General features: G+C 40.8%; 1 protein-coding gene across 1 annotated transcript in view; it reads left to right on the top strand.

Annotated features, from left to right (window-relative positions):
* Positions 1-15,975, top strand: part of mtg2 (mitochondrial ribosome-associated GTPase 2) — a 60,258-nt gene extending 44,283 nt beyond the window's left edge. Inside the window, exons 5-8 of the mRNA XM_072277254.1 lie at positions 3,587-3,710; positions 7,921-8,073; positions 12,193-12,375; positions 14,653-15,975. Of these exons, the coding sequence (XP_072133355.1) occupies positions 3,587-3,710; positions 7,921-8,073; positions 12,193-12,375; positions 14,653-14,771 (579 nt within the window). The 3' untranslated portion in view covers positions 14,772-15,975. The remainder of the gene's footprint in view (positions 1-3,586; positions 3,711-7,920; positions 8,074-12,192; positions 12,376-14,652) is intronic.
* Positions 15,976-16,643: the final 668 nt, after the last annotated feature.

Genomic DNA, 16,643 nt, shown 5'->3' with positions numbered 1-16,643 from the left:
GAGACGGCTGAAGTTTCTGGGAATAGTTCACAAGGCGCAGGATAGATATGTCCCACAGAAGAAGTTGTTCTCAAATGGCAGGGCTAGGCAACAGTGGCTGACAAAGGATGTTAAGGTCTGCATACAAACCAAGGAAAGGGCATAGAAGGTAGCAAAAATGAGTGGGAAATTGGATGATTGGAAAGCTTTTAAAATCCAACAAAAGACAACAAAAAAAGCTATTAGAAGGGAAAAAATAAAATATGAAGCCAAACTAGCCAATAATATAAAGCAGAATACTAAAAGTTTTTCAGTTATATAAAGCGTAAAAGGGAGGTGAGAGTTGATATTGGATCACTGGAAAATGATGCTGGTAAGGTAGTAATAGGGACAAGGAAATGGCAGATGAACTTAATGGGTACTATGCATTTGTCTTTACTGTGGAAGACACTGGCAGTGTGCCAGAGGTCCATGAGTGTCAGGGAGCAGGAGTGAGTGCCATTGCTATTATAAAGGATAAAGTGTTACCTGGACCAGATGGACTACATCCCAGAGTCCTGAGAGAAGTTGCTGAAGAGATAATCATGATCATCATGATCTTTCAAGAATCATTTGATTCTGGCATGGTCCCCAGAAGACTGGAGGATTGCAAATGTCACTCCACTCTTTAAGAAGGCAGGAAGGAAAGAAAGGAAATTATAGGCTAGTTAGCTTAACCTCAGTGATTGGGAAAATGTTGGAGTCTATTATTAAGGATGAGGTTCCAAGGTACTTGGAGACTAATGATAAAAGAAGTCAACGTTAGCATGATTTCTGTAAAGGGGAAGCTTGCCTAACAAATCTGTTTGAGTTCTTTGCAGAAGTAACAAGCAAGTTCAACGCAGGAGGGGCAGTGGATATCATTTACTTGGATTTTCAGAAGACATTTGATAAGGTGCCATACATGAGGCTGCTTAACAAGATAAAATCCTATGGCTTTTCAGGAAAGATACTGGCATGAATAGAGGAATGGCTGGCAGGCAGGAGGCAGCAAGCGGGAATAAAAGGGGCCTTTTCTGCTTGGCTTCCAGTGTCTAGTGGTGTTCCTCAGGGGTCAGTATTGGGACTGCAGCTTTTCACATTGTTTGTCAATGATTTAGATAATGGAATTGATGGCTTTGTGGCAAAGTATGTGGATGATATGAAAACAGGTGGAGGGCTAGGTAGTGCTGGGGAAGCAATGTGATTGCAGCAGGACTTAAATAAATTGGAAGAATAGGCCAAAAAGTGGCAGATGGAATACAGTGTTTGGAAATGTATGATAGTGCACTTTGGTTAAAGGAAAAATAGTGCAGATTATTATCTAAATGGGGAGAAGGTTCAAACATCAGAGATACAGAGAGACTTGGGAGTCCTTATTCCAGGCTCCCAGAAGGTTCATTTACAGGTTGAGTCTGTGGTAAAGAAAGGAAATGCAATGTTGGCATTTATTTCAAGGGAAACAGAATATAAAAGCAAGGAGATAATGCTGAGTCTTTATAAGACACTAGTCAGGCTGCACTTGGAGCATTGTCAACAGTTTTGGGCCCCATATCTCAGAAAAGATGTATTGTCATTGGGGAGAGTCCAGAGGAGGTTCATGAGGGTGATTCTGAGAATGGAGGGATTAACATATGAGGAGCATTTGGCAGCTTTGGGCCTGTACTCACAGGAATTTAGAAGAATGCAGGGGGATCTCATTGAAACCTACTGAATGTTGAAAGGACTAGATAGGGTGGATGTGGAGAGGATGTTTCCTATGGTGGGGTATCCAGAACTAGGGAGCACAGTCTCAAAATTGAGAGGCAACCCTTTAGAACAGAGCCACGTGGGGGAAGGTCAGGGAGAAGTTTCAAGGCTGAGGCTGGTAGGGGATAGGTGGAACCTGATGAAGTTAGAAGGATTGGCAGATGGAACCTGGTGGGAGAGGGAATGGTAAAGGTGAGCCAAGGCAGAAGAAACCTGAGTAGATGGTTTGTGGTAATGGGCAGATGGAACTTGGTGGAGAAGGGAAATGAGCCTTGTAGTGGGAGGTGGAGGGATGTGGAAGATGAACAAAAGGAGAGAGACCCTGAGCAGGCATAGGAGGTGTGATTTACCTGAAATTGGAAAGTTCAGTGTTTATACCATTGGGCCGTAACTATACAAGCAGAGTTTGAGATGCTTTTCTTCTAATTTATGTTTAGCCTCAGAATGGTAGTAGGAAGTCTAAGGACAGACTAGTTAGTATGGATATAGGAAGAGGAGTTAAAGTGACACACAATCAGCAGCTCAAGGTGGCTGTTGCAGAAAGAGTGCAGGTGTTCTGCAAAGCAGCTTCTTGCTGTATGCTTATTTGGTTTTGTTTTGCAATATCATATTGGAGATTCACAAGCAAATGATATGTAGGTTTCTGAAATTACATGGAAAATAATTACTTTAAATGCCAAATTATCCCCATTTTTATGGTGTGACTCTCCTCCCCGTTATTTGGAGGTGCCTAGTTGAATGTTCATGTGGTATTCTGGTAGAGTGAACGTCTTTGGACAGAGTTCACACCAGAAGCAAAGAGATAGCTTATTGATCTAAATCAAACACAAATACTGCAGACACTGGAAACCTGAAAAAAAATAGGAAGTGCTGGAAAAAACACCAGGTCAGGCAGCATCTGAGAAGTGGAAATAGTTAATATTCCAGGTTAAAGTCTAATTGTTTCTCCTTCCATGGATGCTGCCTACTCTTTGTGTTTCCAGCATTATTTTTAATTTAAGACTGTTGGGCTATTCGGTCCACTGAGTCTGCTCCACCATTCCATCATGGCTGATTTATTATCCCTCTCAAACCCATTTTCCTGTCTTATCCCCATAACCTTTGATGCCTTGACTGACCAACCTCCAATTTAAATATTCCCAATGACTTGGCCTCCACAGCCAACTGTGACAACAAATTCCACAGATTCACCACCCTCTGGCTAAAGAAATTCCTCCTCATCTCTGTCCTAAAGGGACATCCTTCTATCCTGAGGCTGTGCCCTCTGCTGCTGGATTTCCCCCACCCTTTCTATAGCCACTCTATCTAGGCCAACCTGGGGTCCGTGGAGCACTCGGTTAATGGTAGGGGTTTGTGGCATTAAAAAGGTTGGGAACCTCTGATCTAGGCCTTTAAATATTTGATAAGTTTCAATGAGAATTCCCCCCCCCCCCCACTTCATTCTTCTAAATAAGCTAAGATGAATGAGAGAAGACTTACTTTGGAATTGAAAGTAAGTCTTCTCTCATTCATGTTAGCTTATTGATACATTTTGCTATTCTGTCCATAACCTTAACAGCAAACAAAAAGTTAGAAAGTGGTGGAAGGGCGTTTTAAGGGCAACAGAAAAACAATGCACCATAGGAGACTGACTCAGCAAACCAGCTGAGAAATGTAATTGTTTGATAAAGTAAAATTTTCAGCCCTGATTCATGCAGTTTGATTCTTGTTCATTTCTTTGCACCTTAATTTGGTTTCTCGCTGAAGATTGACACTTTGTGATGTTACCATTTACAATTCATGTGGAGCATGTCTACTGCTAAATGCAAGCCAGCTGTCTGAAGGTCTTTGTTTTTCCCAGAGTGATGTAATTATAGGTCTGGGCTGCCACGATACTCGAGTGGCTGAAAGAGCAGCAAAACTTTTTCTGGAAGATTGGGCTCCACTGATACTATTTACAGGTTATCTGGGAAACCATACAGTAGGTAAGAAGTAATATTACTAATTTATATTCCAACTAAATAGTATTTATGTTGCATAACAAAATGATGTTTTTTCTAATGTTTCTGCAGATCTTGGCTGTAGTTCAAAATGTGTTATTGCAGGTTCCCCTTGGAAATGGTCTGTTCTTTATCAAATTATGGTATTGTTTTGCACTGCTGAAACTATATGTTATAATTATGTGGTTCTGTCAGTGTTAGGCTTTGGTCTGTCCTGTTTTTCTGTGATATCACTCTGGAGGAACATTGTTTCATTTCTTAATGCATGCATTTCTAAATGACAATAAAAGAGGACTGAGTGTTCTCATAATCTAATCCATGGAACTCCACATCCAATAACACACAGGAACTCTAACCCTAGAGGTACTGTGGTCGATTCAGGAGATAGCTATCCGCTATACTATCACGCTGAAGGCACATCAGTGTGCAGAGAATGGAGTGATATGGACTGTCTAGGCAGAAGGGACTAGTTTAGTTTGCGTTTTCATTATTAGTTTTATTAGTTCAGCACAATTTGTGCGCTGAAGAGCCCGTTCCTGTGTGAAGGGGCTTGCAATAAGTCTGGCCTTTCTGGGCAAGGCACCTTGGTCTACATGGATGAGCTGGGGCGAAGGGCCTGTTTCTGTGCTGTATGACGTTATGAATTTAAATATTATGACATCCAAAGCACAGAAAAGAAAATAAGGTTTCACTTAGTTAAGCAACACACATCAAAGTTGCTGGTGAACGCAGCAGGCCAGGCAGCATCTGTAGGAAGAGGTGCAGTCGACGTTTCAGGCCGAGACCCTTCGTCAGGACTAACTGAAGGAAGAGTGAGTAAGGGATTTGAAAGTTGGAGGGGGAGGGGGAGATCCAAAATGATAGGAGAAGACAGGAGGGGGAGGGATAGAGCCAAGAGCTGGACAGGTGATAGGCAAAAGGGGATACGAGAGGATCATGGGACAGGAGGTCCGGGAAGAAAGATGGGGGGGGGGTACCCAGAGGATGGGGAAGAGGTATATTCAGAGGGACAGAGGGAGAAAAAGGAGAGTGAGAGAAAGAATGTGTGCATAAAAATGAGTAACAGATGGGGTACGAGGGGGAGGTGGGGCCTTAGCGGAAGTTAGAGAAGTCGATGTTCATGCCATCAGGTTGGAGGCTACCCAGACGGAATATAAGGTGTTGTTCCTCCAACCTGAGTGTGGCTTCATCTTTACAGTAGAGGAGGCCGTGGATGGACATGTCAGAATGGGAATGGGATGTGGAATTAAAATGTGTGGCCACTGGGAGATCCTGCTTTCTCTGGCGGACAGAGCATAGATGTTCAGCAAAGTGGTCTCCCAGTCTGCGTCGGGTCTCGCCAATATATAAAAGGCCACATCGGGAGCACCGGACGCAGTATATCACCCCAGTCGACTCACAGGTGAAGTGTTGCCTCACCTGGAAGGACTGTTTGGGGCCCTGAATGGTGGTAAGGGAGGAAGTGTAAGGGCATGTGTAGCACTTGTTCCGCTTACACGGGAAGTGTAAGGGCATGTGTAGCACTTGTTCCGCTTACATGGGAAGTGTAAGGGCATGTGTAGCACTTGTTCCGCTTACACGCTTATCCGTGTATTGTACACGCTTATGCTGTATTGTAGGATCTATGGGCTTAATCATGCTGAGATTTCCAGAGTTTCAGTCAGCGTAAGGACATGTGTAGCACTTGTTCCGCTTACACGCTTATCCGTGTATTGTACATGCTTATGCTGTATTGTAGGATCTATGGGCTTAATCATGCTGAGATTTCCAGAGTTTCAGTCAGCGTCAATGCATTCAGGATTTCCATACATCCAGCATCTGCCATCTCCTGAATCTGTATTAATGTTTAAACCTATTTTAATATTTTGATTGTTTAAATTATTTATGTTTCTAAGTTCCTAAATGTATCTGAGCATCAGAGATGCAGTATTTAATAGTAGAAATAGCCTTGCATGTTCTATTTGTTTTCAACTGAAGAAAAAGTTTCAAGTTAGAATCTAGCACTGTTTTGGCTTGAAAAGTTTATAGATGACCTTGCATAACAAATTGCAAGAATAAATTTTCACTCTGAAATCAGTACTCCTCGAAGCTTTGCAGCAACTGCTGTGTCAGAGAACCCTGGGCAATTCTGAGTCAGACTAACAAAATGGATGAGAATTTCACAAGCATTTCTCATTTCATCATTTTCTTTACTTAGCCCCGTGGGATAATTTTGGAGATTTGTAAATGTGATAATCAATTAATGTTATTAATTGCAATATTTAAAATTAATAACTGCCAAAATACCAGAAATAATGAGGGGTTTTATTTCAATTCACACTTAATGTTCAGTTTCCTGTAGAGCACCTGCTAATTATGTAGGTGTCAAGTTTTGATTATATTCTCACCTCTGATTCAGAGGGAGTGGGTTGAAATACCACTCTTGACTTTTAAGAAATAGTTAAGCTAGCATTTTAGTCAGTTCTTGGGGAAGATACCATCATTAAAATGGAAATAAAAATAGATGTGCTATATACCAGCTTATGTAGAGATAAAATAGATCATACAGCAGTGTCCCAGAGACTATTTATTCTCTGACTGTTCCAAACACAGATGATCCACTCCTCAAGATGGTGGAGGAATTCATCAGGTCAGGTGGTATTTATGGAAGGGAGTAAACAGTTGCTATTTCAGGCCAAAGTATCAAAACATCAAAGGTTACTCCCCTCCATAGATGCTGCCTGACTTGCTGAGTTCTTCCAGGAATCTGTCCATCATCTGCAGAATCTCTTGAGTTTATGATGCACTCCCCTATATTGTTGCTGATGTACAACAACAGGGTGCACAAATTAATTGCCTCTGTTTTGCTATATTACAACTGTAACCACTTCTCATATGTTTCTCTGGCTGTAATATGCTTTAATACGTTCCAACACCCTACCACACGCTATAGAGCATGAAGCCCATACTTTCCAATTTTGGTGTTTTAATTGCTCCATAATAAATTCACAGTAATTAATTGACCATTGTTAACTATCTGTTATAAATGCTAATTATCTATAACATGCAGAATTTTATACAACATATACATTGATGTTAAGAATAATGTTTAAATGCTTGAACAATTACAAGTGTGAGGTCTGGCAAACCTATTGACAGATTAAATTTGCCAATTTTACTAAGTGAAAGATGCTGTTGGATCTCTGTTTAATTTCTGATCCTTGGAGTTCTTCCAAATGTCAAGAATGACATGCAGTCTTAATTCTAAGATTTCAATTTATTTAGAGTACAAACATATAAATACTAAGCAAGCTAAATAAAGAGCTGAGAAATGACGCTAAGAAGGGATTTAACGTTAACAGGTGTAAGGCAAAGGAATTAAGAGAAATAAAAGAATTTCGCTTCTGAAAATCTATCACTTTTACAGATAAGAAAAAGAAAATTCCTTAGCGATAAGCTAGTTAATATGCTACATAATTAAAACAATTACATTGTGAAAAGTGCTCATGTTTAGCCAAAGAAAAATGAGAAAGGTAATAAACTGCTGTACTACTTTCTGTCAGTGTGTGTGAAAATAGATGAGTTTATTAAGAAGTTAAAGTCTTATAAAAAGTATTATTAAGAAAAAGACAGTGGTTTCCAATAGTGCCATATAAATACAAATTGTTCCTGTCAATATAATTCCTTGCCTGCTACACCATGTTGTTACTTTAGGATTGAATTTCAGCAGCTGATACTATTTTACATCAATAGTTCTGAACTTTACATACAAAGTTTGTAACAGAAGAAGACTACAGAACTAGATCTTTCATTGAAGATTATGGTTTAAGATGAGGCTCAATTGAACTTTGAACTTTGAAGTTGATGCACAATTCTGTTATCAAAACAGTTAGACTTTGACTCTCTTCCTCATAAGGGTGACGGAAGCAAAGTCATTGAATATTTCTGAAGCGAAGGTAGAAATATCCTTGATAAGCATTGAGGGGGGGGTGAGGGGAAGAAGGCTCCTGGGATCGGTGGGTGTATGGAGTTTAGGTGACAATCAGGTTGTATTGATTAGCAGAGCAGGGTTGTGGGATGAGTGGCCTATTCCCAATTTGTATGTTCAAATACAGTATTGGTGAGAGCAGCTGATATCTGATGCAATTATCTTTTTTCTCATTGTCTAAAAACTTTAAATTTCCTTCACCATCCTAACTGTTGCTGTTATAAACAGGAGTATGGAACCAGCCGGAGGCTGACATTTTTGCCGAAACCGCAGTTAAGTTGGGAGTTCCCGTTGACAGGATTCTACTGGAAAGAAAAGCCACCAATACAGGCGAGAATATACGATTTGCTTATCAAACTCTGAAGGAAAAGGATATCCCAGGTAAATATCAGCCTGAGTTTTTATCATTCCTGGTTACTGATGACCACTTGATTGGCACATGTATCTCCTGTGATTGTGGAATGCAAAGATCTGATGCTCTGCTTTCCACAACAGGGAACTGCCATCATGTAAGGGTCTAGAAAATATTGTCTTGTTATGTTGTCAAGTTCAAGTCCATATGTATTGTTATTCAACCATACTCACAAATACAGCTAAATGAAACATTGTTCCTCTGTGGCCAAGGTGTAAAACACAGTTCAATTGCCCACACACAGCGCATGTGGTTACAGTACAGCTCGTATAGTTACGATAAAGCACAATAGTCACAAAATAATATTAGCACAAGTCTCTGAGTGGCATGACCTGAAGATTGATGGTGCATGGGATGTTGTCCTGGAGCCACGTTTCTGTAAGAACGAGCACACAGCAGTTCCTCATCTCACGCTGGGCCAGTTACAGACAAAGGTAATCCAGTTTGTTTTCCAGGGAGCAAACATTGGAGAGCAGGATTGACGGGAGAGCCGCCCTGCAAGGGTCAGCCTTTTAACCTGGCATGGATTCCAGCATGCTCTCTCACACCACTTGTTAGACTCCATGCATCTCATGCTAGACTCTATTCAAAGTTGTGACAGAGTACTTCAAAATTTACCGTTGCCTGTGCAACTGTGAATGGGCAGGGGCATCCAAAAGCACATACCTTTCAAATGATGCCATGTATAAAATTCTGCCGCATATACAAAGTGATTGCCATTGAATTAGGATTTAACTGATAGGTTTAAACTGACTTTGCTATCTATTATTAGGTCTGCCCTAATGGGCTGCCAAGGTATTTGCCTTCTTATAGGTAGCTTCCTCTTTATATTTTATTGCTGGTAATCACTTTCACTACTTCTCTCTTTCTGCCAGCTAATGTCCCCGAGTCATCTCCAGATCAGCCCCCCAAACCCCTTCATTCATCTCCACTCCCTTCCCGTCTTTCCAGATCTACTCCAGCTCTCGGAATGTCTCTCCACCACCCAGTCTTTTCCAGTCTGTACATATATTAACTGCCCAACTCCTTTCACTTACATCCCTTATTGGCTACTGGTGCATTTCCTTGTCTCCAATCTACACCCTCTATAATGGTGGGAGGTGGTGAAGATCAACCACTGAGCACTGTTGTGTGGATAAGGTCAATTCTATTTACAAATCTTCACCCAAACTGCTGTGGGACCCTTCGGTGAACAAGTTCAACACGCCCATTTATGAGTACTAGGGTTTCTGTGCCTTGGCTCTTCTTTCTCTTGACTCTTACAGAGTTTGCTGGCTTGGTCTTTATCCAGTTCCTAAAAAGCAAAGCTAACTAGAGTTCTCCTAGGTTACCAGCAAATCTTCAAGGCAGGCCATATGTTAGCTGAAGTGCATTGAATCAGAATCAGGCTTAATATCACCGGTATATGTCGTGAAGTTTGTTAACTTTGCAGCAGCAGTACAATGCGATACTGTGAATTTCAAAAAGTATACAGGTATATATAATAGTTAAATTAAATTAGCAGAGCAAAAAATTAGAAATAAAAAAAAAGTATTGAGGTAGTGTTCATGGGTTCAATGTCCATTCAAAAATTAGATGGCTGAGGGGAAGAAGCTGTTCCTGAATCGTTGAGTGTGCGTCTTCAGGCTCCTGTACCTCCTTCCTGATGGCAGCAATGAGAAGAGGGCATGCCCTGGGTGAGGAGTAGCCCTGTTGTAGCAGTGTTTTAATTCTGTAGAAGAGGAAAGAGGAACGTTTACTTGTGAACTATTTCTTCTGAATTGTAATTCATTTTATAAGGGAGTTTATGGTTTTGTTTCACTTAAGATGTAAGAAGACAGGGGGCATAGGTTTGTGGTGACGAGTGAGATTAAGAAAGACTTTGAGGAAAAGATATCTCCCTCAGGGTATTTGCAGTCTGGAGCATTCTTCCTGAGATGGAGACAGAGGTAGCTACTTTCATTACATTTAAAAAGTATCAGGATGAGCTCTAAAATTGCCAAGGCATTGAAGGCTAGGCAGCAAGTGCTGATAAATAGAATTAGCATAGATGGGTCCTTCATGGTTGGCATGGGCCTGTTTCTGTGCTGTATAATTCCATGGCTGTGGGACATCTTGCTCCATATTGTGGCAGACTGTATTTGGTTCATCTTTGTTGCTTTTATTAAATAAGTAAACAATAATTCCTCCAATATTGGCATTTTTCCTCTAGTCTCCTCTCTGCAAGCTTGATGCAATCTCGGCCTGAAACATCGACACATTCCTTTTGCTTCCACAGATGCTGCCTGACCCGTTGAGATATTCCAGCAGTTTGTTTGTGCTCCAAATTCCAGCATCTGCTGAATCTCCTGCATCTTTTTCTCCAGAGCAATCTCTGCTGTACCACTAAGATAGAATCATAGACATAGAAAGTGGGCTATCAAATCTAATCAGGCCTTGAATAAAATCATCCATTCAGATCTATACCCCACTCTTTCCCATGACCCTGCAAGATATTAATTTTTAAATGCTGTCCAGCTCCCTTATGATACTCAGATTCTTGTTTCCTTACTGGAAAGGAGGAACGTTGACCTGCAACAGGAGTTTGCAGGTCAACGTTCACACTTGCATCTGTGCCCATGATCTGAATGAGATTGCCAATTCATGCTTCATTAAATTTATTCTTTGTCCTGAGTTTTGTATCCAGGAAGTCCTGCAGAGGAACCCATGGGATGCCCTCTGAAGCGCTTTGCATTTTCCTCTACTACCTTGTGTTACGTTGTACAGATTGTGTTTAGACATTGATAGCATTCTTTGGTTTATAAGACTCCATTTGTTTTTATTGAGACTTGTTTTTTTTTATTCTGATTGTGTGCTGTATGCTTCTACTCTATTTTAAAGTTGCCCTGAAAGGCCAATTGTCAACTTTGCTGGTGAACTGGAGGCATCATACTATCACTGGTCCATCCCAAGGATCTATGTGGAGACCACCTAAACACAATGGTTGCCACACAGATTACAAAGTATATCCTTTGCAGATAAAAAAAAAAGTTACATTAAGGCATCACCGTCTGAAAGGTGTTGGATGGTCACTTACACAGGACAATGTTTCATAGCTACAGTGGGTTAATGTTTCAGAATTTCTAACAATTATTTAAAAATATAGTTCCAATTCCTTCCACTTGAATAACAGTCATTTCATCCAGACTACACTGGGAAATTATTGTTCATCTCCATGAACACACAAGCCCTTTATATTTAGTGATCACATGTTGTAACACACTTAGTGGCCACTTTATTAGGTATGCCTGTGCACCTCGTTAATGTAAATACTTAGTCAGCCAATCATGTGTCAGCAACTCAGTGCATAAAAGCATACAGACTTAATTGAGAGATTCAGTTCTTGTTCAGCCCAGATATCAGAATAGGGAAGAAATATGATCTAAGTGACTTTGACTGTGGAATGATTGTTGGTGCCATACAGGGTGGTTTGAGTATCTCAGAAACTGCTGACCACCTGGGCTTTTTATGCACAACAGTCCCAGAGTTTACAGAGAATGGTGTGAAAAACAAAAAAAACAACGCCCAGTGTGTCAGTCTTGTGGGTAAAAATGCATTGAATGGCCAGACTGGTTCAAGCTGACAGGAAGGTGACAGTAACTCAAATAACCACACATTACTACAGTGGTGGGCAGAAGAGCATCTCTGAATGCACAACACGTTGAACCTTGAAGTGGATGGGCTACAGCAGCAGAAGACCACAAATGCGCACTCGGTGGCCACTTTATTAGGTACAGGTGGTTCCTAATAAAGTGGCCACTGAGTGTAAATCATCCTTCTTTCAGATATAGACTTATACCTTTCCCTTTCCTTCTCCTCTACACACACCCTTCCCATGGTCATGGGGTTGGGAGACATCCTGGTACCCCCATTCTGAACCGTTCTTTTCAAACCACGTCCACAATGCCATCTCGAGTTTAATCATTTGCCTTTTAAAACCAAATCCATTCACTCCTTTGTCTTTGTGCCCATTTATGCCTCAGTAAACACACTGCTACTTTTAAAAAGGGTTATACAAATGCAGCTTGTTCACAGAAATATGTGTGGATTTTCCATTTTTTTTCTCCCAGTAAAAAGAATTATCCTCGTCCAACAACCATTTATGGAACGCCGTGTCTATGCAACCTACCTTCGACAGTGGCCAGAAGACAAAGAGAATGTGCAAGCCATTGTCACATCTCCGACCATGGAACTTGATGAATACCCAAACAAGCATGTGGGTAATATGGACAACTTAATTGAGTACATGTTGGGTAAGCTGAGACAGCAAATTGACCATTCCACACGGAGACCAAGTTGAAATAACTTCTTCAAATATTAACTGTTATTCTATCAATATAAGTTTTGGTTTCACAATTTCCTTTATTACACGGATGACGGTATTGACCATCCATCAGTTCTATGGTGGTCCTTCAGTTGTGGGCATTGGATGATTGGGCAGGTTCTTGATTACACTGGGAGGCTGCAGAGGAGATTCACCAGGAATTTGTCTGAAATGGAGCATCTCGGTTATGAGGAGAGACTTAACAGGCTGGGATTATTTTCCTTGGAGCAGAGGAGATTGCTGGAGTTGATGAGGACTGGAGATAGATTAGATAGTAAGTAGCAGAGGTATCTAAAACTAGGTGTAGGATAAGGTGGAAAAGTATTAGATAAGGTCATAAAGAAAGCTTTTGGTATATTGGCCTTTGTAAATCAAAACATTGAGGACAGGAGTTGGGATGTTATGTTGAAGTTGTGTAGGATGTTGTGAGACCAAATTTCAAGTTCTGGTTGCCTAGCTACAGGAACAATATCAATAAGATTGAAAAAGTATAGAGAAAATTTGTCGGGTTGTTGCCGGGACTATGGGGCCTGAGTTATCAGGAAAAGTTGACCAGGTGAAGACTTCATTCCCTGGTGTGTAGGAGAATGAGGGTATATTTGATAAAGGTATACAAAATTGAGGGGTATAAATAGGCCTTTTCCACTGAGGTTGGGTGAGACTACAACTAGAGGTCATAGGTTAAAGGTGAAGAGTGAAATATTTAAAGGAACTTTAAGAGAAACTTCTACACTCAGAGCGTGATGCCAGTGGAAGTGATGGGTATGGGTTTGATTTCAACATTTAAGAGAAATTTGGATAGGAGGAGTATGGGGGGTGGGGGCGGGGTACTATGGTCCAGGTGCAGTTTGATGGGACTACGCAGAATGAAAGTTCTGCATGGATTAGATAGGCTGAAGGGCCTGTTTCTGTCCTATAGCACTATGACTCCATCAAGAAAGAAAATTTTCACCTGGAGGGTGGTTGGAAGCTGTGTTCCTCTCCCAGCACTTAACTATCTAAATGAGCATTTGAATAGCCAAGCATTGCAATTAGCTTTTAGACAAGTGTTAATTTAAAGACAGATGGAATTTGCCTTAATAAGATGCAATTATTGCAGCTGTCAGTGTGTGTCAAAGCATTATTTGCGCAGCATATCAATTACATTTAGAGCGTGTAAGTAAACAATAAAACTGATCTGCACACAGCAATGTTATTGTAACAGCAATTTGTTCAGCATTTGGTAATAAAAACAGAAAGTGTTGGAAATACTCAATAGGGTATCTGCATCTTCAGAGACAGGCTATTGGTAACATAGTGGTTAGCACAACACTTTACAGTACCAGCAACTGAGGTTCAATTCCTGCCGCTGCCTGTAAGGACTTTGTATGTTCTCCCCATGACCGTTTGGGTTTTGTCCGGGTGCTCCAGTTTGCTCCCACACATAGCGGTTGGTAGGTTAATTAGTCATTGTAAATTGTCCCGTGATTAGGTTTGGATTAAATTGGGGGATTACTGGGCAGTGCAGCTCAGAGGCTCGGAAGGGCCTATTCTGCGCTGTTTCTCAATACATATAAATAAATATTGAGACATCATTGGATTCTGCTGAATGGCCATTTGTCTGTGAAGACAATGTGTCATCTCTTTCTGCAGATGCTGCCTGACCTATTGAGAATATGCAGTACTTTTTTTTACTTTTCAAATTTTCAGTGTCCACTGTAATAAGCCTTCAGATTACATTTTTAATGTCAATTAAGGGAAAAATTTTACCAGAAGCTCCTGCCTATCACCTCCTTCCCTTTCTCCATGGTCCACTCTCCTCACCTATCAGATTCCTTCTTCTTCAGCCCTTTACATTTTCCACCTATCACCTCTCAGCTTCTCACTTCAACCCCACTCCCCCACCCCCTACCTTCCCTCTCACATCCCTTCAACTATCACCTAGCTTGTACTTCCTACCACCCACCATCTTATTATTTTGGCTTCTTCCCCCTTCCTTTCCAGTCCTGATGAAGGGTCTTGGCCTGAAATGTTGACTCTTTATTCATTTCCAAAGATGCTGCCTGACCTGCAGAGTTTCTCCAGCATTTTGTGTGTGTTACTTTGTTTTACACTAATTTGTGTTACGGTTTAATGTAATCACTAATTTATATGTAGATAGTCATGAAATATTTGTTCAACTTTTAACTTTACTGTTTTTTTTCTACAAACGTTTGTATTTCTCCAGCTGTTTTTGAACGCATTCGAGATTACCCAAAGCGGGGTTTTCAGGTGGAGCAGGAAATTTTTCCAGAGGTTTGTGAAGCACAGCGGAATCTCGTGCAAGCTGGTTACCGACCAAAATAAAATACATCATGATGAATCATTGTATCATCTAATCTTTTAAACCAATGGACATTATAACCTTCCTCCAGTAGATTTTTGTTAAAATTAATTTTGTATTGAAATCGTACTTTTCCAGACTGAGTAAAGCTCCCAGAACTATTCAACGAAATTTGTCAAGCTTCCTTTCTGAGTTTGACATCAAACAAGTGGATTGCAAAAACTGTGTACTTAAAGAACCTGTAAATACAAAGATTGTAGTTGGTGAAACTGCAGAGAGGAGTATTTGCAATAATTAAAGTAATATGCTGTTACTAGTCCTGAAGAAGGGTCTCAGCTCGAAACATTTGACTGTTTATTTATTTCCATAGATGCTGCCTTATCTGTTGGGTTTCTCCAGCACTTTTTGTCTTGCAGAATTTCTTGTGTTTATTGCAACTAGTATTTTGCAAGAGCACCACTGTCTGTAAGGAGTTTGTATGTTCTCACCGTAACTGAAGGGTTTCCTGCAGGTGCCCTGGTTTCCTCCCACATTCCCAAAGGTGTGCCGTTTGGATTAGTAGATTAACTGGTCAGGTGGGTTGATCTGCGCGGTGTGGGCTCATAGGGCTGGAAACGTTTGTTACCGTGCTGTATCTCTAAATAAATTAAAACAAACCCAGTAGATTTAGGAAGTAAAGAATACGAAAACATCCTGTTCATCTCAAAACACTAAGGAATCCACTATTTACCAATACAATTGCTTAGCATTTCAAACTGAAATGCTGTCCACTTAATAATTAAGTACTCTTTGGAGTCATAGAAAAGTACAGAAACAGGCCCTTTGGCCCATCAAGGCCATGCTGAACCATTTAAACTGCCTTCTCCCATCAACCTGCACTGGGACCTTAGCCTTCCTTTGCCCTATCATCCATGTACCGATCCAAACTTTGCTCAAATGTTGAAATTGAGCTGGTGTGCACCACTTGCACTAGCAGCTCGTTCCAGTCTCAGCACCCTCTGAGTGAACAAGTTTCCCCTCAGATTCCCCTGAAACTTTTCACCTTTCATCCTTAACGCCTGACCTCTGGTTGTAGTCCCACCCGACCTCAGTGGAAAAGCCTGGCTGCATTTACCCTCTCTATATCCCTCATAATTTTGTACACCTCCATCTAATCCCCTCAATCTTCTATGTTCTAAATGAATAAAATCCTTTGTAATGCTCAAATCGACAAATCAAAGCTCGTACAATTAAATAAAATTTCTATCACTAAGCATGAAATATGTACTTTGATTACTTGACTTAAATAGTTAGCTTTTTTTCCTGCGTCTGTCTAGCAGCTGTCTTAAAAATTCCTTGAGTAGAAATGAAATGTGGAACAAAAACAATGATTTTCTGAAACATGGTACAAGTGTAAATCTTTTACTTTTTAGACAGAGATAACTCTTCTGTAAGCTATGCAAGTCAAATTCATGTTTAGAGAAAATGTTATTATATTAACGATGCTGCTACAGGTTATCCCAGGTAATATCCTCAGTGTTTAAGATGACTTATTGTGTGGCTGGTATTATGAGAATATGATAAAAATATGACAATAGACCCTCTGTTGATTAGGGTTGACCATGGTTTTTGCATCCTGGCTGTCTACACAAGCCAGCGCGGCAGGATATCGAGAGCAAGCTGTTGCCTGTGCAGCAGGCTTCCCTCTCCTCACAGCTGATGAATCCAAAGAAACGGCAGAGGCCGATATAGTTTGGCACCAGTGGGGTCACAGCAACTCAATACATAAGGGCAGGTAGACATGGTCAAGAGGTTCAGTCGGTTGTGAAGACCAAACATCAGAATGAGGAAGAAATGTGATCTAAGTGACCTTGATTGTGGGAAGGTTGTTGGTGCCAGATGGGGTGGTTTGAGTA

The sequence above is a fragment of the Mobula birostris genome, chromosome 2, assembly GCF_030028105.1.
Source record: "Mobula birostris isolate sMobBir1 chromosome 2, sMobBir1.hap1, whole genome shotgun sequence".
NCBI lineage: Eukaryota > Metazoa > Chordata > Chondrichthyes > Myliobatiformes > Myliobatidae > Mobula > Mobula birostris.
The sequence above is the reverse complement of the archived record's forward strand: the minus strand, read 5'-3'. Positions and strand labels throughout refer to the sequence as shown.